General features: G+C 68.6%; 1 protein-coding gene across 2 annotated transcripts; it reads left to right on the forward strand.

Annotated features, from left to right (window-relative positions):
* The first annotated feature begins 1,936 nt into the window (after positions 1-1,936).
* On the forward strand, positions 1,937-25,198 carry BRSK2 (BR serine/threonine kinase 2). 2 transcript variants are annotated; one of them, XM_089914300.1, is made up of 19 exons: positions 1,937-1,957; positions 2,935-3,020; positions 5,520-5,660; positions 6,162-6,278; positions 6,949-6,982; positions 7,198-7,266; positions 7,351-7,497; positions 8,259-8,290; positions 8,597-8,761; positions 8,869-8,966; positions 9,042-9,192; positions 13,017-13,077; positions 13,791-13,998; positions 14,736-14,784; positions 18,201-18,324; positions 19,725-19,905; positions 20,000-20,089; positions 22,367-22,414; positions 23,668-25,198. In XM_089914300.1, exons 1-19 carry the CDS (start codon positions 1,952-1,954, stop codon positions 23,841-23,843), a joined length of 1,983 nt encoding a protein of 660 aa, XP_089770426.1. In that variant the 5' UTR covers positions 1,937-1,951; the 3' UTR covers positions 23,844-25,198. The 2 variants fall into 2 exon arrangements, with proteins under 2 accessions (XP_089770426.1, XP_089770427.1); XM_089914301.1 differs by having other exon boundaries at positions 24,097-25,198.
* The last annotated feature ends 1,144 nt before the right edge of the window (positions 25,199-26,342 follow it).

Here is a 26,342-nt window from a genome sequence, read left to right on the forward strand (position 1 = left end):
AGAGGCCACTTAGTTTTCCACTTCCGGAGGGTCGCCTGCATCCCTGTCCAGGTCCCTTTTGAGTTGAAGCTCACTTCCCTTTATTCCCCACGTGCCCCTGACCCCGGCCTCCTGAGGACACGCGTGTAGGGGTGTGTGTGCACGGGTGTGAGGCTCATCTGTGGGGCGTTTCTGGGCCATCTGTCCTGGGCATTAGGGACTTGTGCCCCCGGGAAGTGGCCTGGCCGCCGTTGCTGCGGCTCCTCGAGGCCTGTGCACCTTGTCTGGGGGCCTCGCCAGGCAGAAGCCTGCTTCTCACTCAGGCTGGCTCCCCTTCTGTTTCTGCCTGGAGTCGGGGTGGAGGGGTCAGTGCCAGGCCCGGTTCCCATCCTGGAGGCTGTGGAGAGCCGTTCTGGGCCACGGCTCTGAATTACAGATGCCGGTGGCGCTCTTCCTGCTGCCCGGGGCCTGTTCTCTGTGCTCGGCTCCTGACCTGCAATCACAGGGCTCGAGCTCTGGATCAAAGGCAGCTGGGGAGAGCCCCCAGGAGCCCGCAGCCCTTCCCGGGTGGGAGCCGGGGCTCAGCGGGCCCGCCTGCGGGAGCTCTGTCCTTCCCTGAGCCAAGGAGCTTCGGGCCCCCAGGCTCAGGGCTCAGGGGTTCCACCGGGCCTGGTCCCCCGCCCCTCGTCCAGCCCCGCCTGCTGCTGCTCCCGTGTCTGGGGGGCACAGGTCATCTCCCGGCCGCCAGCGGGCTCACTGCCCACGGGGAGCAGGAAGGAGGAGGAGGCGACACTGCTGGGAGGGTGTGACTGCTCGTGGCCCCGAAGGCCTGATAAAGAGATGTGCCCCTTAGGGGAACGTGTTTTCGATGCACATGGCAAAGAATTCATTTCGCGTACAAAGCAAAGGGCTTTGCAAATTGGTAAGAGCCACCCTTCAGCAGCGTAAAAAGGGGCAAGTGCAAACCCGAGTGGTCGGAACCGTGAGACTGTGTCAAGGTCGTAACTAAAGCAGCAGCAGCAGAGTCGGCAAAGTGTGAATGAAACCGAGGGGCGTCCAGCGCTCCACATCCCTCAGAACCCAGGCTGCAGTGCCGTGGAGAGCAGGCCGTCCTACGCCACATCCAGGCGCCCGAATGCCAGGGGTGGCCCGAACTATGGCGGTCACCTCCGTGCCCATCGGGGAACACAGGCCGCCTCTGGGGAACGTCCAGGTCGGGCCCAGGCTTGGGAGGGGAGAGTGCAGGGCATCTCGGTCTGAGGCCACAGAAGGTCCAGCGGAGGCCAGGAGGCCAGGGGGCAGTGACCAGGACCGCGGCTCCCTGCAGCGTGGTGACGACAGCAGAGGTGAATCGGCGGAGTGTCCTGTCCCGCGGGAGATGCAAGGAGGCGGGCTGTGGGGCCGCAGCTGCCGGGGGAGGGGCCTTGGGCCTGTGCTGGTGTCCTGGGGAGAGCAGGGAGCTGGACACAGGTGTCGGGGGCACCTTGTCCAGGGGTCCGAAGGCCAAGAAGAGGGTGACGGGTGGGGGAGGGGCCTGTGGGACCTGAGGGCACCCTGGCTCCCCTGCCGAGGGGCTGAGCTCCGGCTAAGGTCTGGGGGAGGGACTCCAGGTGTCGCTGGCCGGGGAGTGAGGCCCAAGCTGGAGGGGCAGAGGGCCAGTATGTGGCGTGGGTCAGAGTGACCACACCGGGGACAGCCTCTGGCCAGCGACCAGGGGGCGTGGGAGGGCAGACGTTGGCCTGGGGTTGGCCCAAGACAGGCTGGGGGGCAGGGGCACAGGATCCCGGCGCTGAGTGAGGGGCCGGGCTTGGGTGCGGGAGGGGCCCTGCTGGTCAGGCCTGGGCGGTGGCCGGATGGGGTCTGAGGGCTCCCCTCGCCCCCAGGCCTCGTGAAGCTGGGGATTCACTGTGTCACGTGCCAGAAGGTGGCTGTCAAGATCGTCAACCGCGAGAAGCTCAGCGAGTCTGTACTGATGAAGGTGAGCTTGGGGGCGGCTGGGGGAGGTGGGGAGGCCCAGTGGGCGGGGTGGAGCCAGGCTGCAGGTGAGCTGCCTGGGAAGGGGGTTCCTGCTGGGTCCTGCTGCCCCATCTGTTGAGAGGGCTGGCTGGCCTCAGTTTCCCCCGTTAGAATCAGGAGGAGACCCCTGTCTCTGAGGGAGAAGAGGAAGTGCGGGGTCCCAGGAGGCCTCGCAGCCCCTCTTCCTCCCCGCTCCCCCCACCTCAGCATCCCCCCAGCCCTGGTGGAGTCCGGTTCCCTTAGGGACTGAAGCAGACCCCACGCGACTGGAGGACTCCTGGGTGGGACCAGACACTCAGCGGGGAGGGGCTGCCCAGGCTCTGTTCCCCGTCTGTCTGCTCATCTCTCCGAACGGCTGTCCTCTCAGCGGGCAGGGGTGAGGGGCAGAGGGGGGGAGGAAAGCAGGTGGGCCGTGGTGGGCGCCGGCCGGTGACACAGTGAGGACCCCTCTGGCCAGTGGGGGCAGGGGGGGACCGGGTGGGCCCAGCTGGGGAACCCTGGGGGATGCGCCATGGGCTGGTTTTAAGGGGAGGTGGCGGTTGTTTGGATGGGGTGTGGGTGGTGCTGGTGGCGGCTTGGCAGATTCCCATCCTGCCTTGGCCAGCGCCCGGCTTGGGGGCGGGGTCTTACGTGTCAGTTTGGGGCGCTAAGGTCAAGATGCCACAAGATATCTGAGTGGGGAGACAGGAGCTATCTCAGTGGAAGTGGACCCGGGGGTGTAACCGGGCCCCCCCCCCGGAGGCCTGGCAGGGACCGAGCGCAGCTGGGGGAGGGCAAGGAGGCGGCCCACGGGGTAGAGATGCCAGTGCGAGGCTGGGCCTGCCCCAGGAGCCCAGCATCCCGGGGGCTCTGTGACCCCACAGCCTGGACAGGCGGGTGGGCGGCGCACGGGTGGGGGGATGAGCCCGGCCTGCCGTGACGGCGCCCCCTTCCCCGCAGGTGGAGCGGGAGATCGCCATCCTGAAGCTGATCGAGCACCCCCATGTCCTCAAGCTGCACGACGTCTATGAAAACAAAAAATATTTGTAGGTATTGCTGGGTCCGGAGAGCTGGGGGGCAGAGGGCGGCCGTCCCGGGAGGGGGTCTGCAGGACAGGCCATGGCGGTCACTGCTCCTTGACCAGGTCCAGGGCTGGCCAGCGGGGACTTGCAGAGCCACTGGCTTGAGGATGGGGCCTTGTGGGGAGCAGACTCGGGGGAAGGGGGTGTCGAGGGGCAGGAGCACCTCAGGCCCTTTCTCCTGGCCCCAGCGAGCCTCAGGACCCTGCCGCTCTGCTGGGGGCTCCCACGGACCCCGTGCCAAGCCCCTTGGAGCCCCCGTGTGCTCCCTCACGTGGGTGGGGACCCCAGGCCGGCCGACCGCACTGTCGCCACCCAGGCCCCTCACCCAGCCTGCTGTCGGGATGCTGAGCGTGGCTGACCTCCTGTCACCACCGAGGCCACTGAGGCTGGCAGACGTTTCCCCGCGTGGCCAGCCCCCCACGTCCCCCGCTGTGTGGCCTCCGCGAGCTTCCCTGGGGATGTGGGTGGCTGCTCACAGGGTCCCCTCGGGGGAGTCAGCTTTGCCGCTGCCCCGTGTGTGGCCGTAGGAAAGGCCTGGCTGCTGGGCCGCGTCCCTCAGGGAGGGGTTCTGCCAGAGCGTTCCTCGGGACGGGCAGCTGGGCGAGGGGGTGTGGGCAGGGGGCTGGCCTGGCACGGTCCCCGCAGGCCCACTGCCCCAGGGGCCCTCAAGGCCTCGAGCCCAGCCCTGACTGGGCCCCTGATGCAGGCTGGCCTTAGCCCCTGCAGCGCTGTCTCGGGCAGGGGAGGTGGGGGCAGGAAGTGGCCCTGGGGGAGCAGGGGGCCCGGGTTCAGCCCCAGCCCCTCCGACAAGCAGCGCCTGCTCTCGGGCCTCCCTCTCTTCCTGTGCCAGCCGGGGACCCAGCGCTGCATGGATGCCCAACTCTGAGTGTTTAACTGCAGATGGGATGACAAGAGCCGCCCCCCATGGGGGCCCTGGGAAGAGCAGGGCCCCGGTTACCACGGGATTGGGGGTGGGAAGCAGGTGGTGGTCCTGGGCCCCCGACATTGGTGAGCTGAAGCCGCCATCGGGACCGCCGTGAGGGCCACAGGCCCACGTGGGGACCCACCTGGCAGTGTCTTGATGACATCCATGAGTTTGGGGTATGGGTGGGTGCTGGGCAGGCCTTGCCCACCTCTGCACACAGGAGACCGGTCACACTGCCTCCTTCTGTTCAGATACTTGTGGGGGTGCCAGGCAGGGGGAGAGGCCCCCAGGAGGGGCAGGAAGCAGGGAGGGGCCCGGACAGCAGGCCAGGCGGGGGCGCAGCCGAGCAGAGGCGGGGTGACAGGATGCCGGGAGCATGGTGGACAGTGGCCGGCCTTGGTGCTGGTGGGCCCAGCGCCCTCCCGGGGGTCCCAAGGCAGCCCAGGGAGCCTGGAGGCAGGGGAGCGGGCAGGGGACCTCTGCCACCGAGGTTGGGGCACCGCTGGGCCTGTGCTGTGGCTTCCCGCTCAGGAGCAGGGCAGGTCCCCTGGGACTGGCCCCGCCTCTGCTCGAACCCCACCCAGTGTCCCCACCCTGTGTCTCCAGCCGTTTCCTCCCCCCAACCCCTCCTCTCTGCAGACAGGCTGCCCCCCCGCCCGCTCCAGCCCCTCCATTCCTGCAAGACCAGCTCCTGATACAGCCCCCCGAGGCCCACACCCTCATCCTCACCAGCCCTGGTCCCGCACGTCCCCTGTCACCCACCTCCCCTCCCCAAGCCACCGCAGCCCACCAGAACCACCCCTCCCTGGCTCCCACCAGGGGCTCCTCGGGGCCTGTGCTCAGCCCTCCAGGCCCAGCTCCCCTGAGGCCCGCAGGCATCCGTGTCCACGTGTCTTGGACCACCCCCCCGCCCACCCCTAGAAACCAGCCCCTCAGATTCCACTCCAGGGAGGCTCAGCTTGGACACAGCCCACTGCTCACCGCAGAGGGGCGTGGGGTCCCCATGGAACCCGGGGCGCCGTGGGAAGCCCACGCCTCCAGCAGCTCACCCCTACCCTCCGGCATCACCCCAGCCGTGTTGAGCCAAGCTGGGGGCGTTCACCACCTGCCTCCTGGCCACACCCACCCAGTCCCTCACCCGCCCCCCTATCTTCCGAGACCAGCTGTGCCCTGTCCCCCACCCATGCCTTTTTGTGGTCTGCCCTGCTGGCCAGGGCTCCCTGAGGGCCTGAGTGTCTGATGTGTGCCCCCGCTCCTGTGGGAGCCCAGCCCGGGGTGGCCAGGGAGGGCCTGGAAGGGCCAAGCCTCAGGCTCGCAAGAAGGTCAGCAACTGCAGTGCCCCTCTCGTCTTGGGGCCCAGTGTGGCCCTGCTCCTCTGGACCTGCTTCCCTGGAGGCGGGCGGGGACCCCACCCGCTGAGGGTGCCCAGTGCCGGGATGTGGTGGAGGATGGCGCCGGGATGGGATGGTGGCCCACCGCCTCTGGGCAGCGGTGCCCTGGCTGGGTGCGCCCACCCGACGCCCACCCGTCCCCCGCAGATACCTGGTGCTAGAACACGTGTCTGGTGGGGAGCTCTTCGACTACCTTGTCAAGAAGGGGAGGCTGACCCCCAAAGAGGCTAGAAAGTTCTTCCGGCAGATCATCTCTGCGCTAGACTTCTGCCACAGTCACTCCATATGGTGCGTCCCCCGCCCCTCCAGGTGCCCTGTCCCCCACCAGCTAGCCCCCGTCCCTGCAGGTGTGCCTCCCCCCACTCTTGCACTCCCCCCGTTCCCCCTGGATCAGGCAGTGTATCCTCTACTGGCCCCCCAGCCCAGGGGCATCAGAAAGCTTTCTGCCAGGTGCCCACCCAAGTCTCCTTGGTTTTTTCAGGGGTCCTGGGGTCAGGGCACCCTCGGTCTGGGGGCTCCAGTTTGGCCTCGGCCCAGAGTAGGTGTGGTGGTGGGAGCAGCGAAGGGGAACGCGACCTCAGGGAGCAAAGCAGAACTTGCCCCTTGCTGGCAGAGTCCCTGTCCTTCTATCCTGCCACCTTGAAGCCGTCTGCCCCGTAGGAGACTTCCGATTGGCTGCTGGTGACATCACCAGGCAGCGCTGCCATTGGCCTCATGTTGTGAGGGCGGGGTTTCGGGAGGGGCGGCAGCTCCCACCCCTGTCAGCCTCAATCCCGCCTTCCTTCCCAGCCACAGGGATCTGAAACCAGAAAACCTTCTGCTGGACGAGAAGAATAACATCCGGATCGCGGACTTCGGGATGGCGTCGCTGCAGGTTGGCGACAGCCTGCTGGAGACGAGCTGCGGGTGAGCTGAGCCCCGGACCGGCTGCCGCTTCTCCATAGGCCAGGGGCTGCTGCCCCGCCCACAGCCTGGCCCTGCGGCTGCCCAGCCAGGTGGCCCCGCAGCCCCAGGGCCCCCCAGCACCCCACAGCCTGGGCTGGAGGCAGGGCCCCGGCTCTGCTCCTGGCACCGTCTCCCCGGTGCAGTGAGGGGCTGCAGGCGACCCGCCTGGCCCATTACATCCCTCGGCTCTGTGGCCAGGCTCGGAAAGGCCGGTCTTGCCCTGGGAGCTCCCTGCCGTACTTGGGAGTGAGGCTGGCGTGCCAGCTTCCTGGCTGCAAGCACTCTCATGGGGGTGCCTCACGGTCCAGCCTCTGGTGACCATCTCCTTGGGCAGGGCAGGTGGGCCCCTGGGTCCCAGGCCTGGGCCTCCCCCAGGAGCAGTCAGGGGGATTAGGTTGTGAGGGAATCGGCACCAAAGCCCTGGGGCCTCCTGGTGGGCCTGAGGATCCCACAGTGGGGCATCCGTCCCAGGCAGAGTTTGCGGTGGGGGGGGAGCAGGGGGGGAGCGGGGAGGGCCCCTCCGTCTCCACCTGCTGCGGTCCTGGGGCCGGTCCAGAAGCGCAGGAGGCGGGACGGCTGGGTGCGCGGTGGGTACTGAGTCTCCTGCCCTGACTGCTGCCTTTGCCTCCAGGTCCCCCCACTATGCCTGCCCGGAGGTGATCCGGGTAAGTAGCCAACCCACCACGCGCCCCCACCCTGGTCCCTGTCCCGCCTAGGGGGCCTCCCTGCCCCGGAGATCGTGGACCCCCAGGCCGGGGCCTGGCCTCCTGTCCTTGGCGCCGCCCACGGGGCCAGCTCCTCCCAGACGCTCCCCTTGGGCCCCTCGATCCCCGGAAAGACCCCGGCCCTGCGCCCGCACCAACCCCAGTGCTGTCCGCAGGGAGAGAAGTACGATGGCCGCAAGGCAGACGTGTGGAGCTGCGGCGTGATCCTGTTCGCCCTGCTTGTGGTGAGGCTCCCCCCGCCCTCGCCCCCGCCCCCATCCCGCCCCCGCCGTCGGTCCGCCCCCGCGGTGACCCGGTCCCGCCGGCAGGGGGCGCTGCCCTTCGACGACGACAACCTGCGGCAGCTGCTGGAGAAGGTGAAGCGGGGCGTGTTCCACATGCCGCACTTCATCCCGCCCGACTGCCAGAGCCTGCTGCGCGGCATGATCGAGGTGGACGCCACGCGGCGCCTCACGGTGCGTCCCTCCTCCCCCAGAGCTCGCACCTGGGCGCACGGGCGCGGGGTGGACCGCCAGCGCGGTCCAGGAGCGCAGAGCCACTCCGGCTGTCCGGGGCCTGCCCTGTACGCGTGAATAGTTCCTCATGACCGACTCCAGTGGCCTGGGGGTGGCCGGGGTCTGAGGGAAGCCCCAGCCAGCCGTCTCTGGCCTCCTCCGGGCTCGGCTCGTGCCAGGATGTCAGGTTCCCCCGGGGAAGGGGCAGCAGGACTGCCCAAGAGGCCGCCCTCCCCAAGCAAGCCCCCCTAGTCAGGGTGGAGGGCGGGGCTAGCCCCAGCCTCCTGCTGACACCTGCGCCCAGCGCCTCCCGCACGGGTGGGCTGAGCCCTGGCTGCTAACCCCTGCTGTCCTCCCTCAGGCCTCCTGCCCTGAGCCCCGGGGGCTCCTGCTTCCCACCCCCCACCCACTCCCTCTGCCGTGCCTGCCGCCCCCACTCTGCCCAGCTCTCTGCTGTCTCTAGGGTGGCGTTTTCTCTTCCACTTGAGACAGGCAGGGTCAGGGGTGCTAGCCTGGAGCCCCGCTCTCCACTCTCCGTGGTCCCCCAACCCTCCCCCACCTCCAGGCTCTCCCTACCCCCGGGTCCTCCTCCCTCCCTCCTCCCCTCCCCCATTCTCCTGCTCTCTCCACACTCAGGCCCCCACCTCCTTGCTCCTTCATGGCCTCCTAACGTGGTCTCTGCTCCTTCCTCGTACTAACTCCCTGTTTCTCTTTCCTTGTAGCTAGAGCACATTCAGAAACACATTTGGTATATGTAAGTAGCTTTTCCTCCCCTCATCGCCTGCTTTGCCTGCACTGTGGCCTGGAGGGCCTGCTAGGGAAGGCGGGGGGCGGGGGAGGGGGCAGCGCAGGCTTGCCTGCAGCCTCGGGCCACCCGGCCGGCTCTTGGGGCCTCTGGGCCGGCCTGCGCTGGGCACGTGCAGGATGCAGGAGTGTACAGGGGCTGAGCACAGGGAAGGCAGCAGGATTCGGGGCCCCAGGGCCCAGGAGGGGGCGCGGAGGGGCCTCGGGCTGGGCCAGAGGTGAGTGACTGGTGGTGGCGGTGCCCTGTCACCCACAGAGGAGGCAAGAACGAGCCCGAGCCGGAGCAGCCCATCCCCCGCAAGGTGCAGATCCGCTCGCTGCCCAGCCTGGAGGACATCGACCCCGACGTGCTGGACAGCATGCACTCGCTGGGCTGCTTCCGGGACCGCAACAAGCTGCTGCAGGACCTGCTGTCCGAGGAGTGCGTCCGGGAGCCGCGCCGGGCGGGCCGTGGCGGAGTCTGTGGGTGGGGACGCCGCCCTCCGGGAACCCCCATCCACCCCTCCTGGCGCCTCTCGCCCGCTGCAGGGAGAACCAGGAGAAGATGATTTATTTCCTCCTCCTGGACCGGAAAGAAAGGTATCCGAGCCACGAGGACGAGGACCTGCCGCCCAGGAACGAGATAGGTATAAGGTGCCTGGGTGGCCCGGCCCACGCTGCCCCCTCCAGGCTGCCCGGCCCTGACCCCCATCTGCACACAGACCCTCCCCGGAAGCGCGTGGACTCCCCAATGCTGAACCGGCACGGCAAGCGGCGGCCTGAGCGCAAGTCCATGGAGGTGCTGAGCGTGACGGACGGCGGCTCCCCGGTGCCTGCGCGGCGGGCCATCGAGATGGCCCAGCACGGCCAGAGGTGCGTGCCTTCTGGGAGGGCCCAGCGCTCTGCCTCCTGGTGTCCCGGCCCAGTCAGCGACGGGGCCCCTCGCGGGCTGTGCTGGGCCCGGCCTGGCTCTTCTCTGCACCCCCAGCCCTGGGGCTGGGCTGAGGCCACGGGGCAGGGCTGGACTGCATGGGCTGCACTGGCTGCACTGAGCGGAGCTGGGCTAGACTGCCCTGGGCAGGGCAGATCTGGGCTGGGCTGGACTGAGCTGAAGTAGGTTGATCTGGGCTGAACTCTGGGCTGGGCTGGGCTGGACTGAGCTGGGCTGGACTGGCTGAGCTGAGCTGGACTGGAGTACACTGGGCTGGGCTGGGCTGAGCTGGGCAGGGCTTTGCTTTGTTGGCCTGGGTTAAACTGGGCTGGGTCAGGCCATCCTGGACAGGACTGGGCTGGGCTGGGCTGGGCTGGAGTGGATTAAACTGAGCAGGTCTAAGCTGAGCTTAGCTGAGCTGGACTTAAGTGAGCTGAGCCAGGCTGCTCAGAGATGATGCTGTGTTCAGAGCTGCAGCCCATCAGGCTTATCCCCGATGGATGCTGAGCCGTCTGGGTCACCTGTGGCAGTGCAGGGCTCAGGGACGTGGAATTCGGGGGCAGGGCGGTGGGTGAGGAGCAGGTCTGGGCTGTCCAAACAGAGTGCCCCCTGGAGGAAGGAAGGGCACCCAGGTCCTGCAGAGCCTCTGCCAACTCGGGGCTGGCTGGGCGAGACCAAGCTTTCCTGCCCAGGCAGGGGCTTCAGCCATCTGGGGACAGCCCCTTGGGCCAGGCCTCCGAGGACCCGCAGGGCTACTGGGCCCCACCATCAGGATTCAACTGGCTGCCCAGCTCACAGGCCACAGCCCCGTGGTGGTGCCAGGCCCTCCCCGGGGAAGCAGGCTGGCTCAGCCTCTGACCTGGGCTCCTGGCCTCCGGGGCCTTCCAGGCCTCCAGGCCGCGTGGCCCACCCGCCGCGGGCTCGTGCACTGGGTGGGGGGACGAGCAGCGGGAAGGTCTCTGCTGGCCGTGGTCCTGCCCTGATTGTGCCTTGTGTCCTGCTCGCTGGGGGTGCACCTCTCCCTCCAGCGGCCCGGGCGAGAGGCCACCTCTCCCCAGCCCACCTTTCCCGAGCCTTGTCCTGGCTTCCAGTCCAACACCTGCAGGGCAGCTTGAAGGCTCGCCAGCCCTCCCGGCACCAGCCACCCACACCCCGCACACCGCAGCCGCCTGGGCAGGTGCAGGCACAGGGGCAGGGGCTGGGCGTGGGAGGCCCCCTGTCGCGGCTTCTGCTTTGCCTTCCCGGCCTGGGCGCCTCGGGGGCCGGGGGTGCCCGGGGGTGGTGGGGTGGGCTCAGGTGTGAGCCGTCCTTTCCCTGGCACTTCCCCACCCGCTGCTGCTTCTCAGGCTCTGCCTCCTCTCTGGCTTGGCCACTTGTTACCACAACAGGCCACACCCGCTGGGGCTGGAGGGGTCCCGGGGCTGGCGGCAGTGCTAGGCATCCTCCAAGGCCCGGCCAGGCCACCCTGCCAAGCACGTCACCGGGGCTGGGTGTGCTGTGGCCCTGGTGCTCTCCTGCCTGACCCCGCCCCTCACGTCTGTGCGCCCTGGCCTGGGGCCAGGTGGGTGGTGCCCAGCTCGGAGCCCTGTGGAGGTCTGGCCTCCTGGAACCCCCCCCCCATCACCGCGTCTGTGCGCCCTGGCCTGGGGCCAGCTGGGTGGCGCCCAGCTCGGAGCCCTGTGGAGGTCTGGCCTCCTGGACCGCCTGCTGGGGCTGCGTCAGTAACTCTCTTTTCTCGCTTTGTTCCCGCTGTAGTAAAGCAATGTTCAGTAAAAGCCTGGATATCGCTGAAGCCCACCCCCAATTCAGCAAAGAAGACAGGTATACACCCTGCCCACCCATCCCCCGCCCCCCAGTCCCAAAGACAGCGGCGGGCCTGGTGGCAGGGCTGGGCCTGAGGTGCATCTGGCCCTCTCCTCTTTGGCAAGGGAACCTTCCAGCGAGCCGGGGAAGGGCCCGGGTCAGGCTAGGCTGAGGCCCAGAATGAGGAGCGGGGCTGCTGGGACGAGGCCCGTGGCCGGCCCCGAGAGGGGCCGGGAGACCCAGAGACTCTGCCTGCCCTGGGCCCCTGGGCTGCAGGCTGTGAGGTCCCTTCCGGCCGGCCCTCGCCCTGTGGTCAGTGGGCCTCCGTGGCCCTTGTTAAGCTCCCCTCCCCCAGCCCACGCTGGCCCATATCCCGCAAGGGCCAGAGTAGACGTGGCAGCCCCAGGCGGCTGCAGGCTCCTTAGGAAGGGGCAGGAGGTGTGCCGGTCCCAGGGGTCTCTGCACGGGGTCTGGCCTTCCAGAGCCCCAGCCCCGCCCCTGCAGGGCCTCCTGCCCGGCGGTGACAGTGGCGGGACCTCGCTCGCCCCCGGGCCCCCTCTGCCTCCCCCCGCACCTGCCTGCGCCTCGCCCGCTCTGCTCCGCGCCCTGGCTGCTCTCGTGCTGGCGCCGTCCTTCCTCAGCTCAGTTTCCAGGGACCGCCTGGTTAGACAGGAGGGCGTGCACGCGGCTCCCCTCTCTCTCCTGCTGCTGCTGCTCCGCTCTCCTTGTGCCGAGCAGCAAGCTCACGGCTGGCTTGTGGCCGCTGGGGTGGGTGCCAGCTGGCACCGACCAGCCCCCCAGCCCCGTTCTCAGCATCTGGAAGCTTCGGGCCCGGCTCTGAGTGCAGTCCTGGACTCGGGCAGGCTGGGTCAGGGGTGCTGAGAGGGTCAGCGCTGCCCCCCGGCTCCGGGCTGTGTCAGCTCGCGGGGTGGAAGTCGGAGGGTCATCGCCATGGGGCCCCGGCCCACAGGTGCTGGGGGACCGGCCAGCGTGGGCTCAGCTCCGGCCCGAGGCCCAGGGGCCAGCTGCGGTGTGGGCAGTGTGGCCGGGCTGGCGGGTGGGCGGTGTGGACGCCCTTCACTCTTTTCTGTCCTCTTCTCTCCTGTGGCTGCCTCGACCCCTCCGGTTTCCTTGCTCTAAGGATGGCAGGTGCCGGCGCCCAGGGGTGAGCGGGCGTTTCCTTTCCCCCGAGGCCACGCGGGGTGGTGGAGCGAGGCCCCGCAGGCCTGGCCCTGCCCCGAGAGGTGTCCAGTTCCTGCCCTGAGGGGGCGGCGGCTACATGCGTGTCTCCGCTGGGCACGCTGGGCCGGTGGCCTCTCTCTGGCCAGGCCCAGGCCAGGTCTGCAGGCCAGATGGGGCCGGGGTGGACCGAGTCCTCGTCCCTGCTGACGCCCGTCCCAGGTGTTTGTGGTGTGAGCAAGGGGAGGGCCGTGGGCCTGGAGGGGCTGGGCTGGTGCCAGCTGGTGGCCCAAACGGCAGGGTGTGAGGCGCCGGGCGGAGTGCAGGACTCGGGGCCTGTGACAGCTCAGCCTCGGGGTTCAGCTGGGCTGCCTCAGGGCACCGGGGCTGGCATCGGCTCACGGGAAGCCCTGTGTCCTCTCACCCCGGGCCCCGAGAGATCCTTGCCGAGGGCTCCTCCGTGCCATCCTGGACCTGGGGCCTCGGGCCTTGGACACAGGGCACCTTCTGCGTGGGGGAAGAGGAGTCCCACGGTCTCCAGCTGCACCACTGGGGCTCTGATGGGGCCCCCCAAGGGGCGGTGGGCTCTCCTGGGCCTGGTGAGAGGCGGGGTGGGGACAGCAGGACAGCCCCAGGCATGGCCAGGTGTGCCGCAGACTGGGACAGCCTCGGGGCTCTCAACCAGGGCTCCAGGCCTCCTGGAGGGTCCACCTGAGGGGAGAGAGAAGCCGAGAGCCGGAGGCCCCTTCCTGGTCTGAGCCGCCCTCTGCACCTGTGTCCCCAGGTCTAGGTCCATCAGCGGCGCTTCCTCAGGCCTCTCCACCAGCCCACTCAGCAGCCCCCGGGTAAGTGAACCCGCCCCAGCTCCGTCGGCAGCGCGCCCCCGGGTGGGGGCGGCTCGGTGGCCCCACCCCGCCTGCTGCTGGGGCCGCCCGCGTCGTGGTAGCTGCTGCTCTGTGGGCTCCGGCTGCCTCCGCTAACTGCACGTTTTTTGTTTTGTTTTGTTTGTTTTCTCGTGTGTTCTTTCGTGGCGAACGCTCCCACCCCCACGCCTGCCTGCCCCCGCTGGTCCTGCCTTGGGGTCCCCGGGTGCTGTGTGTGCATGCGGGGCGGGCGGGGCACGCGCTGGGGCCGCTTGGCTCTCGGGGGCCCGTGCGCTCTCCCTCCTGCCCTCGGCGCTGCCCTGTAGCCTGTTAGAAAGTTTGTCTTGCCTCCCCCGCCCCCTGAGCTCCCCTTTGTGGCCTGCCCCCCGGCCACCTCCGTGGAGCTCGAAGCTGGCCGGAGCGCCTCGCGGCCCGGACACGTCCTCCCTCCACAGGCCGCCCCGCGGCCCAACCCCAAGACCCAGACCTTGCCGAGCAAGGCCAAGCTGACCGACAAGCCGCTGCAGGGCACCAAGTCCAACCCGCTTCCGGCGGGCACCCAGGCCCGGCCCCTTGTTGCGGGAGGCCTCAGCCCCCAGCTGGCCCTGACCCCGGGCTCACCCACCCTGCCGGCCCCTGCCCGGCTCCCACCCACCGGGACTGAAGCCAACACCAAATCTGTCCCCACCATACAGGTGACCCCTCACCCCTCTCCGAGGGGCAGTCCCCTCCCTACCCCCAAGGGGACGCCTGTGCACACGCCCAAGGAGAGCCCGGCCGGCACGCCCAACCCCACGCCACCGTCCAGCCCCAGCGTGGGAGGGGTGCCCTGGAGGACACGGCTCAACTCCATCAAGAACAGCTTCCTGGGGTCACCCCGCTTCCACCGCCGGAAACTGCAAGGTGAGCGTGGCGGGATACGCGGGGTGGGCGGGGCTCGGGGGGGCTGGTGGCGGGGGGCCAGAGGACCACTGCCCATCCTGGCGAGCGGGGCAGGCAGGGGCCGGCTTCAGAGGGTCTTCCCCTCCCCCTTGGTGGTTTATCCTCCTGAAAGCGCTGGCGAGAGGTACCCCCAGTGTCCACGTGTCCCCAAGCCTGCCCACTGTGTGTCAAGGACCCCACAGTGCAGGGATGCCTGCCCGGCGGGTGTGGCCTTGGGACTCCTCCTGCCTCCATTGTTACCCCTTGGCCCAGTGGCCTGTTCAGGCCGGGCTGCCTGAGCCCCACAGAGGAGAGCGGGCCAGTGGGCGGGCATGGGTGGGTGTGGTGAGGAAGCCCACGGGGCTGGGGCAGTGGTAGGCAGCCTGCCCCTGTGTGCTGGGTTTCGAGGGTCAACTGGTACCTCCAGGCCACCAGGCCCCCACCAGCCACCCAGCGCGGTCGATGGGCGGTGCCATCTATCCCGGGACAGCAGGGCTGGTTGGAGGCCAGAGACGGTGAGGCCCGGTTTCAGCACCAGAAGGCAGGACAGCTCCCTGTGGCCCGAGGCTCCTGCGGCCGCGGCGGAGCCGGGAGCTGACCTGTGCCTGTGGGCGCTGGAGACAGTGCCGTGGCTCCGGAGACCCCACCCGCGGCGCAGGCGCCCTGGTGGGGGAAGGGTGGAGTGGTCACCACACTGTCCCCGTCCTTCCCGTGTGCAGTTCCGACGCCCGAGGAGATGTCCAACCTGACCCCGGAGTCGTCCCCAGAGTAAGTGGCCCTGCCCGAGGTCAAGTGTGACCTGTCGCCGCCTTCTTAGTGCATGGGGGTCTGTGACGGACCCTCCCATGTGTCAGGCCGGGGGATCCACTGAGGGCTTTGGGGCACCTCAGCGCTGGGGTCTCTGTGTCTCCACCTCGAATGCCAGGCCAGGGGGGCAGGGCCTGGGCGGTGAGGGAGCTGCTCTTCCCAGATGTGCTCAGAAGCCACAGCCTGGGGGTGCCTGGGACTGGGGGTGGCAGGGGAGAGCACTGTCCACACCTGCTGAGAGCCCCGGCCTCCACATGGGGGAGCGTGTCGGCCCCCAGCCCTTGGTGACCAGGGGTGCAGTGCCTGCAGGGGGGCCTCCACCAGGGAGGGGCGCTGGGCAGTGCTGACTGGGGTTTCCCAGGGTGAGCCCAGCCTGGAGTGTGGCCAGACACCTGGTGGCTCGTAGGGATGGAGGGTCTCAGGGAGGAGGTGAGGAGGGGCGGCCGGCAGGAACCGTGTCCAGGGCAGGGTGGCCTTGGCCAAGGTCAGGACACATCGAGCCCCCGGCTCACCGTCCTGCAAGGGCAGGAAGCAGGGCCTTGAGGCGACAGCGGGGCAGTGCTGCAGCCCAGCCAGATGTCTGGACGGGAGTCCCGTGTGTTGGGGGTGAAGACCCCAGAGAGGCGCCAGCCTTCGCTCCCCACCGCCTCGTGTGAACGTGAAGTGCGGAGTGGACACAGGGCAGGGCCCTGTCGTGACCTCACCGGCAGCCTTCGGCCCGGCAGGAGAAGCTGCCGTTACCCTGTCGTCGTGACCCCGCATGGGGCCTGTGGACACAGCAGGAGCGGGCAGGGGTGGAGCTGAAGGGCAGCCAGCCTGAAGTGTGGGGTTTCGGGATCTCCGTGATCCCCCCGTTTGTCTCCCTTCAGTCACCGTTTCCTGTTGTCATCAGACGCTCTCGCAACCACGTTTGTAACAGAATTGTTAGGTTTATCAGAAAACTCAAAAAAAAAAGCCACCCAGAGCAGCTGACGCCACCGTGCAGGTGGCCTGCAGCCTCCCCTGCCCATTCTCGAGTCCTGGAGGCCTCGTCCCCCTCCTGAGGGCCCCGGCCAGCGTCGCCACCCGCTGCATGTGGCTGATGGGAAGGAGCAGACGGGTGGCCCTGGGGGGCCGCTGCACCCCCAGCACCCACTCCTCCCAAGGACGTGTTCGCCCGCCCTGAGACGTCCCCTCCACCAGCGGCCAGCAGCCTCGTGTCAGTGGAGCGTGTGCGTCCGCGTGTTCCAGAACCGACCCGTGGGATCGTGGGGCTGGCGAGTCTGGGGACTGTAGGCTTCGCAGGCGGGAATCAGGGCGGCTTCTCCATCTCAGTGCTGAGAATCCCTTCCCCTCCAGGAGCCTCAGCCTTTGCTCTCAGGACCTTCCAAGGCCCGCCACGTCCAGAGTCTGCTCGTCACCACGTCTCAAAGTTGCTCTCAAGAAGCACACCCAACCTTTACCAAACGGGCCCAGTTGACGCCCAGACTTAATTAACTGTCACAGGCCTTCCCGGCTCATCCAGGCTGCTTGCAAACCAGACACCAAAGTACAACACGGAGCTTTTCTGTTGCTCTGTCTCTTCATCGAGGGAGGAGGGGCAGAAGCGCTCGCCGCGGGCTTCAGAGCCGCCTCCCGGCCCACGTCCTGGGCTCAGGCCGCAGTGCGGTGCTGGGGTGAGCAGCGCGGGTGGCCTGCACCCCAGAGCTCTGAGCACGCCAGCAGCCACAGAGACGGCAGGATGTGGGGAAGGAGGCGAAGGTGGCCAAGTACGGCGTGGCGTCGGGAAGGACGTGTGTCCCCGCGGCTCTGCCTCCGTCAGGTCTCTGGGGCCGGCTCAAGCCGCAAGAGCGGACAGCCTCTGTCGGCAAGCTGCCACATCGCCACGGGCTGGAGAGCCGGCTCTGGAAACGGGCAGGAAAAGGGAAGGTGCACGGCAGGAAACAGCAGCCGCGCCTCAGACCCTGCGGCTCACGCTGCCAGCGCCGCCGGAGCAAGACACCGGGCCCGAGCGGGCCGGCCCTGGCCCCGGCCCAGCCTGAGTTGGACGCGTCTGCCAGCAGGGCCCTCGCCGTCTCCGCACTACAGCTGCCTGGGTGACAGCGACAGTCAGCAGTCGCTCCCAACGGCACGTGGCTGGGGGTCAGGCCCTGTGCACGGCCCGGCTGGGCCCTGCTTCAGGGTGTTGGCCAGCGGTGCTCATCTCAAGGCCCAGCTGGGGCAGGATCCTCCGCCGAGCTCGTGGGGTCACGGGCAGGATTCAGGTTCCTGGCCACATGGGCCTCGCTGTCACATCCGTCCGTCCCCGCCGCGTCCATCGGCTTCGTCAAAAAGAGGTGGAGACCCGCTCGCCAGACGGAAGTCCAGCCTTTTAGAGACTGAGCTCGCAGGGGCCCCCCGTCACCTTCCCCCACTCCCCGTTCTCCTGGTCAGGAGCAAGTCCCGGGCCTCGTCCACACGAGGGAGGGGCCCGCTCAGGCTGAACCCCGGAGGCAGGATGGTGGGGCCGGCCAGGGGTCTCCCCCACACTGGTGTGCGCCATAGGGCAGGGCCCCGCCGCAGAGAAGGGAGGCCCCAGAAGCAGGGCAGAGTGACGAGACCGGAGGATGATGGCGTAGAGGGCAGGGAGGCGTACACGTGACGCCCGTGAGATGAGGGGTCTCGTGCGGGAGGGCACTGCCGGCCTCGGGACCCCTGGGGTGGCCCCTGCCCTGCCCCGTACAGCGGCTGGGCCCCCAGGGGTCGAAGCGACCACTGTGTTCCAGAGTGACCTGGGCTGGGGCAGCGGGGCTGCAGATGGCCAGGTGGCTACCAGTCCCCAAGGACAGAGGGTGGTCCGCCACGGGGAGGGGCAGGTAGCACCCGGGGCCCCCAGCCCCGGCCCTCTGCACCATGTCAACCCTGTCTCTCCTGTACATACCTGTGCAGGGGTCCCTGGCCTGCCCCCCGCCCCCAACTCCTGCCCCCCACATAGCCCCAGGCGGGGCACTTTTCTCCAGGAAGCTGCAGGATTGGGGCTTAGCGAGTTACCCCGAAACATGGTGGCTTCAACAGAGAGGAGCAAGGGTGGGGGTCAGGGTGGGCTCAAGGACAGGGCACCCTACCCCCACCCTCCTTTCTTTCCTGGTGGGGTTCCGGTGGGCGCAGCCCAGGCCCGAGCAGGCAGGGGTGGTTGGGGTGAGGTGCAAGGCCGAGGGCTCTGCGTTTAGCATCAGGGCTGTCGGGTGAGGGTCAGGGCAGGGCGGAGGGTGGTCAGGGTCAGGATGGCGGGTCAGGGCGGGGAGTCGGGGCCAGGGCAGGGTCTGGCTGGGACAGCAAGCTGGCCAGCAGCCCAGAGGGCGGGGCTCGGGGCTCGGCCAGCGTACCCTGACCTGCCCAGCCCTCCGCCCCGCCCCCAGGCTCGCCAAAAGGTCCTGGTTTGGGAACTTCATCAGCCTGGAGAAGGAGGAACAGGTCTTCGCGGTCATCAAGGACAAGCCGCTGAGCTCCATCAAAGCCGACATCGTCCACGCCTTCCTGTCGGTGAGCCTTGCGCCGAGCGGCTGCTGCCCCTGGGGCCCCGCCTGGGCAGTGCCAGGGCAGCAGGCACACTGTGGCCGGGAGACGGGCTGTGCACAGGCCCGGGATGGGGCGGGCCTCGGGGGGGCACGTCGCTGAGACGGGGGTGAAGCATGGGCGGCTGCGAGGCAGCTCTGAGGAGGGAACTTGAGGCCTCGACACAGAGGCGGGCGGGGGGGGGGCTCTGCTGGGTCTGGTGGATGCGCCTACGGCCTCAAGAACGGTCCTGGAGAGCTGGCTCCGTGTCCTGTGTGTCCCTGCCCACTCCCACATGCTGCCGGCCTCCTGCAGTCCCTCGCCTCCCACTGGTGGCTTTTGAGGTGGGCTGTGCTTGGGCCTTGGGTGGGTTTCCATCTGTCTTTGCTGGGATCTTTGGGCGCGTGGGGCAGAAAGCCCTGAAGAGTGTCTTCCAGAGTCACTCGTGTCAGGAGGCCTCACCCGCCCTGCCCTGCGTGGGGCCTGCCTTGTGCCGGGCCCCCCGGGATCACAGGTTAGGGGTCCCTCGGCATCCCCACAGCCTAAGCCCGGGACCCCGTCTTGGTATGGGCGGGACCTGCCGGGGTGGCAGCCTCAGCCCCTCCCACACACTTGGCCACCCTGCCTCCCTGGGCGCAGCGAAGTTTCCCTTAGGGCTTGGGGGCCAGCTTGGCACTCCTCCCAGAGGTCTCCAGGAACGGGAGAGCTCAGCACCAGGTGGGGACTTCGGCCTCGTGCCGGGTGTGGGCACCCTGGCCCCGCTGAGTCCCCCCAACCCTGCCACTGCAGCCTCTTCTCCTCCGGGCCCCGGGTCTGGGCCTTCCCTGGAGCCCCCCAGGCCTCTCCTGGGACACCAAGATTTCCCCCGTGATGTGAACTCAGCCCCTTCTAACCGGCGAGCCAGCACTGTGCTCTCCCAAGCAACAGAGCCCTGTCCTGGGGGCGACCCCTCTGAGGCAAGACCGCCTCCTGGGTTTGTTTTGCCGGACATTTCCCTGGCCGCTGCGCAGCCCAATCACGCAGAGGCCCCTCGCCTGCGCCCGGGGCCACAGACCCCGGAGCCAGCAGAGCGGCGGGCGCTGTTGTCAGCGGTGCCGGGGGCCTTAACCCCGGGGGCTCTGTCTCAATACGGGGCACGGGCTCTAACCCCAGGCTTCGCTGCCGCCTGCGGGGCCTCCAGCTGCCCACTGGCCTCCCCGCCCGCCCCTTAGAGCCCTGCTCTGCTGCCGTGTCGCGACCCATCTGCGACCCGTGCGGAGCTCCGTCTGGCTGAGGCTCTTGGGGAGCCAGTGCTGCTGGGGCCTCGGGCGGCGGCCGGCTCCCTCTCCTCTGGGGTTTCCTCTGGCGACTCCAGACGAGGCCGCGCTCACGCCACCCACTGCCCGCAGATCCCCAGCCTCAGCCACAGCGTCATCTCCCAGACGAGCTTCCGGGCCGAGCACAAGGCAACGGGGGGCCCGGCGGTGTTCCAGAAGCCGGTCAAGTTCCAGGTGGACATCACCTACACCGAGGGCGGGGCGGCGCAGAAGGAGAACGGCGTCTACTCCGTCACGTTCACGCTCCTGTCAGGTGAGCTGCTGGCAGAGGCCGAGGGCGGGGGCTCCCGGGGGCGGGGCTCCGGGCCAGCCCTGCCCCTGCCTCACCCACCCCCCACCTCCCCCAGGCCCGAGCCGCCGCTTCAAGAGGGTCGTGGAGACCATTCAGACCCAGCTGCTGGGCACACATGAGCAGCCTTCTGCCCAGCACTTGTCAGGTGAGGGAGGGGCTCAGCTCGGGCCGCCCTGAGGGCTGGCGATGGGGTGTGGCCCCTCCGCGTGCACCCCCGGGAGCAGGGCCCTCCCGGCACAGTGGCCGGCCGTCTCTGCACACCAGGGGGGTAGGCCCAGCACGCCACACTGAAAGGCGCCTCTTGTCCACTGTAGACCCCCCCCCGCCAGCTCCGGGACTAAGCTGGGGTGCTGGGCTTAAGGGCCAGAAGGTGGCCACCAGCTACGAGAGTAGCCTCTGACGCTGGCAGGTAAGGTGTCCAGCCCCGCCGCTGGGGCAGGGAGGGGCTGCGGGCAGGTCCTCTGCGAGAGCCAGACTGGCCCCGAGGAGGCACCCTGTGCCCACCCATGTGTCCAGCGGCCACCTCCCGGCCCTGGACAGGCCCCGCAGGCCCAGCACCCAGCCGAACGGCTGGACACAGGGGCAGCCTGGCCCCAGGCCAGCGAGAGCAGGCTCCGGCAGAGCAGTGACCAAGGTGCTGCTGGGAGCCCTGCCGCCCTCAAGGGTCCCCCACGTAGCACTCTCCAGGGCTGTGGGCCTGGTGCCCACACTGGCTGGCATGTGAGGGGCTGTCCGCCACCCACCCTCCCCGTGGCGGGCAGGACACAGGGGCCCTGAGGTCCAGTCAAAGCAGGGGCTCCCCAGCTGGGCCTAGAGGGGGCCACACAGGAATGGGGCTGCCCAGGCCTGCAGGCGCCAGGGGCCCGGGAGCCTGAGGGTCTGTGCCGCTCGGCACCTGGCGGGGAGCGGCTGCAGCCCTGTGGGTGCGGGTGAGCCCCGGGGGCACGTGCATGAGCTGTTAGGGAGGGCGAGCAGCGCGCGTGCGCTCAGCGGGAGCTGGCAGCTCACCACGAGGCCTGTGTCGGGGTGTGGGGTCTGGGGAGCACAGGGTCCAGCCCAGCCCCACCTCTCAGAGCCCCCCGTGGCCAGCCGTCTGTGCTTCTGTGTAGGGTCCTAGAGGCCAGACCTGCCCCACCGTCCACCCGCCCCTGCCATCCTCATTCCATCGTCTGTGTTTCACCTGCCCCCCTTTTCTCCCCCAGCGTGTGCCTCACTGCCCTATTGGTGGGTTGGGGCTGGAGGGGCCCCGACACCCTGGCCCTGGGAGCCAGGCTGGCCCGGGGGCCGGTGCCTTTAAGGCCTCCACGTCGGAGCAGAGCAGTGCTCAGAGGGGGAAACCGAGGCTGGGGAAGGACAGAGCTTGTCCAGGGAGGCAAGCAAGGGGCCTGGTGTGCCGCCCAGGGGACAGCACCCACCCCGCCCAGCGCCACGGTCCCTCTTTGCTCCTGGCCAGGCAGAGTCCCACCCTAAGGGATACCATTCTGTCTGTCGGCGAACGTGCCCTGCTCTAGGTCCCAGGCCCAGCAGTAAGCAGGGCGGGCACGGCCCTTCTGCAGGGCCCCATCCCCGTTTTAGCCCTGGGCCCAAACCCACGTCCCTGGAGACTGTTGGGTGCCTGCCCTGGGCCAAGCCCATCTCCCCTGCCTTCCTTCAGGGAGCCCTGGGCCTGGGGAGCCCACTCCGGGACCCCAGCCCATCCCTTGGCCCCGTCCCCAGGCCTCCCCGAGGGGTCAGCCTTTCCCAACACCCTCCCCCCCATACTGGACACTTGTCCAGCAAGCTCAGTCCTAGAGCCACTGGAGGAGGGGGCAGAAGCGGGGGCCCCTCGGGCACCAGGCTAAGAGATCTGGTGGCCACTCCAAACCCAGCCCAGGGAGGGGAGGCCCCAGTGAGGGCCGTGAGGCAGCCGCTCTCCACCCCAGGCTCTGCTGCGTTCCCTACCCCCAGCCCTGACACTGCCAAGCCCAGCAGAGAGGGGAGAGGGTGTGCCACGGTGAGTTGAGGGGCGAGTGGGAGCCTTGCGGCCACGGGAGCCACAGAGAGCCAGGGTGAGGACACGGAGGTGGCAGTGTAGACCGCAGCCGGGGACCTGGCCCTCTCGGCTCCAAGGCGTGTGTCCTGGGCCCAGAGGACAGAAGGGAGGGCGGGCCAGGCAGGACGCTCCACTGCCCAGGAGAGGGGCCCCACTCCAGGCTGGCCCTCTGCTGAGCCCCTCCTCTCTGAGCCGCCCACTGCAGGCTCTACCCACCTGAGCCCCACCCCTTGGCCCCAGCCCCTCAACCCCACTCCAGGCTCCGCCCCCTCCCCCAGGGCCTGGCCCGAGGCTGCAGGCAGCAGGCAGCAGGCAGCATCCAGCTTGAGGTCTGAGCTGGAAGCCTTTTTCACACGTCTCCCTCCCCCCTCTCTCCGTTCTGTGCTCCAGACACCACTAACTGTATGGAAATGATGACGGGGAGGCTTTCCAAATGTGGTAAGAACCCCTCACGCTCACCTGGGCCCCCCCAGCCTGTCACCCCCACCGCTCACTCCCTGCAGCCTGCTCCTGGCTGGGTGCTGCCCCGCCACCCCCCGGGGCTGTCCTGGGATCCCTGTGTACACGAGGGGCCTGGACATGCACACGTGGCCTCGCTGGCCCCCACGGCACCCAGCCGTGCCCAGCCCCCCAGCCCCTGCCACAGGCAGCCTCAGTCACCCTCCAGGGCGGGCACAGGCCTGGCCCTAGGATCAGGGCAGGCCACGGAGGGACCCCAAGGCTCAGCAGGAAAGGGGGCCCAAGCCCCAAGGCCAGCAAGGGTCCCACGTCTGGGCCCTGGCCGGGGGTCAGGGTGGCCCCTAGTCCTTGGGCCGGAGGCTGGCGTCATGCCCTCTCTGCCCACTGGAGGGGGGCGGGGAGCGGCTCCTGCCCAGGCCCTGAGCTGCCTGGCCGCAGGTGCGCCGGCCGCTCGCCCTGCCGCAGCTGGCGGGGAGAGGGCCCTGCCCGTTCCTGCTCAGGTGGGGGCCAGGTTTAGGAGGTAGGAGGTAGAACTGAGGTGACCCCAGTCGCGCACCTGGACCGTGAGCACAGGCCCCCGGGTGGGGCGGGGCCCCGCTTCTGCCCCGTCCTTCTTGCCCTCCAGACATGCCCTCTGGGACCAGGGCCCCCACTGTGGCTGCCTGCCCAGGCCCCCTACACCCCAGCTCCATGCCTGTCCACCCACCCATCCGTCCGTCTGTCCACTGCTGACCTCTGTGTCCACGCTGTGCCACCCGGGCTGGCTGGGGGCCGGGCTCCAGGCCTCCTGGGAGGAGTGTGGCAGGCCCGCTGGCCCCAGCCTCCCCGGCCGCCAGCCCCAGGGTCCTGCTCGGCCCCGGCCTTTACGCGTCCGTCTCCAGAGCTGGGCCGGCCCGCTGGCCAGGCTGCGGGGCTGACTGGGAGGCCGAGGCTGAGGTGGAGGGAGGGCCGGTCCTTCGGGAGGCCTGGCGAGGGAGGAAGGTGCCCACTGGCCCCAGCTTCCGCCCCGCAGCCCAGAGGCCTCGAGCCCCCACCGGCCGCCTGCCCTGCTTGCTGCCGCGGCCCCGCTCACCCGCTCGGACCCCCTCACGGGCCTTTCGTTCATTCGTCTGTTGTTCTCTCTCTTCCCTCCCTCCCCCCTTTTCTCTCCTTTTTTTCTTTTGTCTTCTGTTCTGTGCACCCAGGCAGCCCATTGAGTAACTTCTTTGACGTAATTAAACAACTTTTTTCAGACGAGAAGAACGGGCAGGCGGCCCAGGCCCCCAGCACGCCCGCCAAGCGGAGTGCCCACGGCCCACTCGGGGACTCCGCGGCCGCTGGCCCCGGCCCTGGAGGGGACGCCGAGTACCCAGCGGGCAAGGACACGGCCAGGACGGGGCTGCCCGCCGCCCGCCGAGAGCAGCCTTAGACACATAGCCCCCTCCCCCTGCACGGCCCCGACAGTGGCCCCCAGGCCGCCTCGCCGCCCGCTCGCCCGCCCGGTGTGGACCCGGGGCCGCGTCCGTCTGTCCGTCTAGACTGTTGTGAAGCCGGGGAGGAAAGGAAAGGGGGCACCGGGGGCCACAGCCGCGTCTGGGCCACCCGCGCCCGCTCTCTCTTTCTCTCGCTGTCTCTCTCCCTGCCTGTCTCTGACAACGCCACTGTTTCCGCTCTGATACCAGGAATTATCCCGAAAAGTTAACATGTCATCTCCACGAGGCCGTCCTCCGTGCTCTGCACCGGACACCGGCTGACCGAAGGCAGCTGCCGTGGACCTGCCCTCTCTCCTCTCCTGCTGCTGCCGCCCACTGGGCAGTGAGGCCCTGCCCGCCCGCCAGCTCTGCCCAGTTTCAGCTCCGCATGGCCACGGCGAGGAGGACCCGGCCCCGACGGGAGGCCGCCTCGGGCCCACCCGACTGGACGCGCAGTGACCAGTGCCCCCGGCGGGTCCGGCCGGCCTCCGGGGCAGGCCCAAGGGGGTGAAGCAGCCGTCTGGCCCGGCCGGCACGGCCTCTCCTCGGCACGTCCCCTCCCTGCTGCTCCCTCCTCGTCCACGTCCATGCACCTCAGCGCCGCCCACCTGCCTCGCCGCATCCCACCCCCCAGCTCCCCGGGGGCTGCAGGTGGAAAGAAACCCCGGGGGCCCCGCAGCACCTGCCCACCCGCCCACCCGCCCGCCCCAGGGCAGGCCGAGATCAGTATTATTTACTTGCTGTTTTAACTTATTGAGTTTCTTTACTTCTCCGTTCAGGGAAGGGGCAGCAGCAGCGCCGTCCTGCCGTCTGTCTGTGTGTGTGTCTTGGGCAGGGTGGGGTCTGGGCCAAGGTGCCCCGTGGACAGAGCGGTCGGGGTGCTGGGGCCGCGGGGGCAGCCGGCCGATGCAGCGCCGGCAAGCTACTGTAAACTTTAAAGAATTCCTGCAAGATATTTTTATAAACTTTTTTTCTTGGTTGTTTTTGGAGAAGGGTGTTGGCGGGGGGTGGGGGGGGACCGCGGGGCAGGGCTAGGCTTTGAGTCCGGTTCTTACTATACACACGCATATAAATATATTTAGAGAACGGCACGGTTCGCTCCGTCCCCGGTTCTGTGCCGTTACCGTGGAGAAGCGACTCCAGTCCTATGGGGGCCGGGCACGGCCAGGGCCCCTCCGCCAGGCCCGGGCTGGGGGCCATCTTGGTTTTGTGTCCGAGTGCGGGGTGGGAGGAAGGCCCGAGCCGGCCGCCTATACACCACATGCAAGATGGCAGGGCCACTGCAGGGTTTTTTTTTTTTTTTTTACTAAAATGACAAAAAAAGTTAAAAACAAAACAAAACAAAAAGCAACAAAGGACAGAGAGAACGGTAGCGGCGTCCTCGGCAGCGTGCTCTCTGTTCCCGGAGGGGCCGTGAGGCACGTGTGGCTGCGCCCTCGCTGGGACAAGTCCACTTCGCATCTGGCGTCTCTCCTGCCCGCCCTGCTGCCTCTCCCGTCGTGCATAGATTTTAATGCTTCTGTTCCATTGACCCCCTACCACAGGCTGGGATTTCAATACATAACAAAAAATGAAACACCTCTAACAGCAAAAGCCGCGGTACAAGCGGAGGACCAGAAAGCAATACCTCTCGTTAGCCTTCCTCTTTTGTACTCGGGACACACACAGGCGTCACGGAAACGGACAAGCCCCACCCCGTGTATCCCCTGTCAAGTAACTGTGAGCAACGTTAGTTCCGAACAATAAATTCCTTCAGCAAAGACACCCACGCCGGTCTCCATGCGGGCGGGCGGGTGGGCAGGCGGGCGGGTAGCGATCTGGGACCACCCTGCCAGGTGTGCGTGGTGCTACTTCCGCCCCAGCCAGAGGACAGGCCCTGTGCCGCGGGTCTGCGCGGGCATCACACGGGCTGGGCCAGGTGGGAAGCAGAGAGCACAGGGAAGCACCACCAGAGGCTGACACGGAGCTCTGCTGGGGATGGGGTGCCTGGCGAGTACGGCCCCCTGCCCGGCCACTGCAGCTCTGCTGCCACCCCGAGACCTCAGCCCGAGGCCAGCACCTGGGCTTCTTCCTGGAGGATGAGCCTTCTTTCCACTCCTTCCATGGGAAGAGGCACATGGGGAGCGTGGCCCAGCCCCGCAAGTGATGAGCCAAGGCTGGCGGGCAGGCCCTGGAGACGGCGGCTGGCAGGGCAGTGCGGTCCCAGCCGTGCCCACCACGCCCGCCAGCCAGGGACGGAGGCACCATGACCACGCACCAGGGAGCCATCCCCTCTGCCGCTGCAGCGTGAAGGACAGGTCCAGCCTCCCGAGTGCCACGGACCACCCAGCCGCACGTCTTGAGGGCGGTCACCACGCGGCCCTGAGGAGGGACGAGCAGCAGCCCGACGGGGGGTCCCAGCAGAGACCACAGCGCTCTCGGAGGCCTCCCCCAGCCTCTCACGCGTGCACCTCCTC

The sequence above is a fragment of the Delphinapterus leucas genome, chromosome 7 (assembly GCF_059928025.1).
Source record: "Delphinapterus leucas isolate spDelLeu-1000000601 "Yukka" chromosome 7, BTC_Dleu_Yukka2, whole genome shotgun sequence".
NCBI lineage: Eukaryota > Metazoa > Chordata > Mammalia > Artiodactyla > Monodontidae > Delphinapterus > Delphinapterus leucas.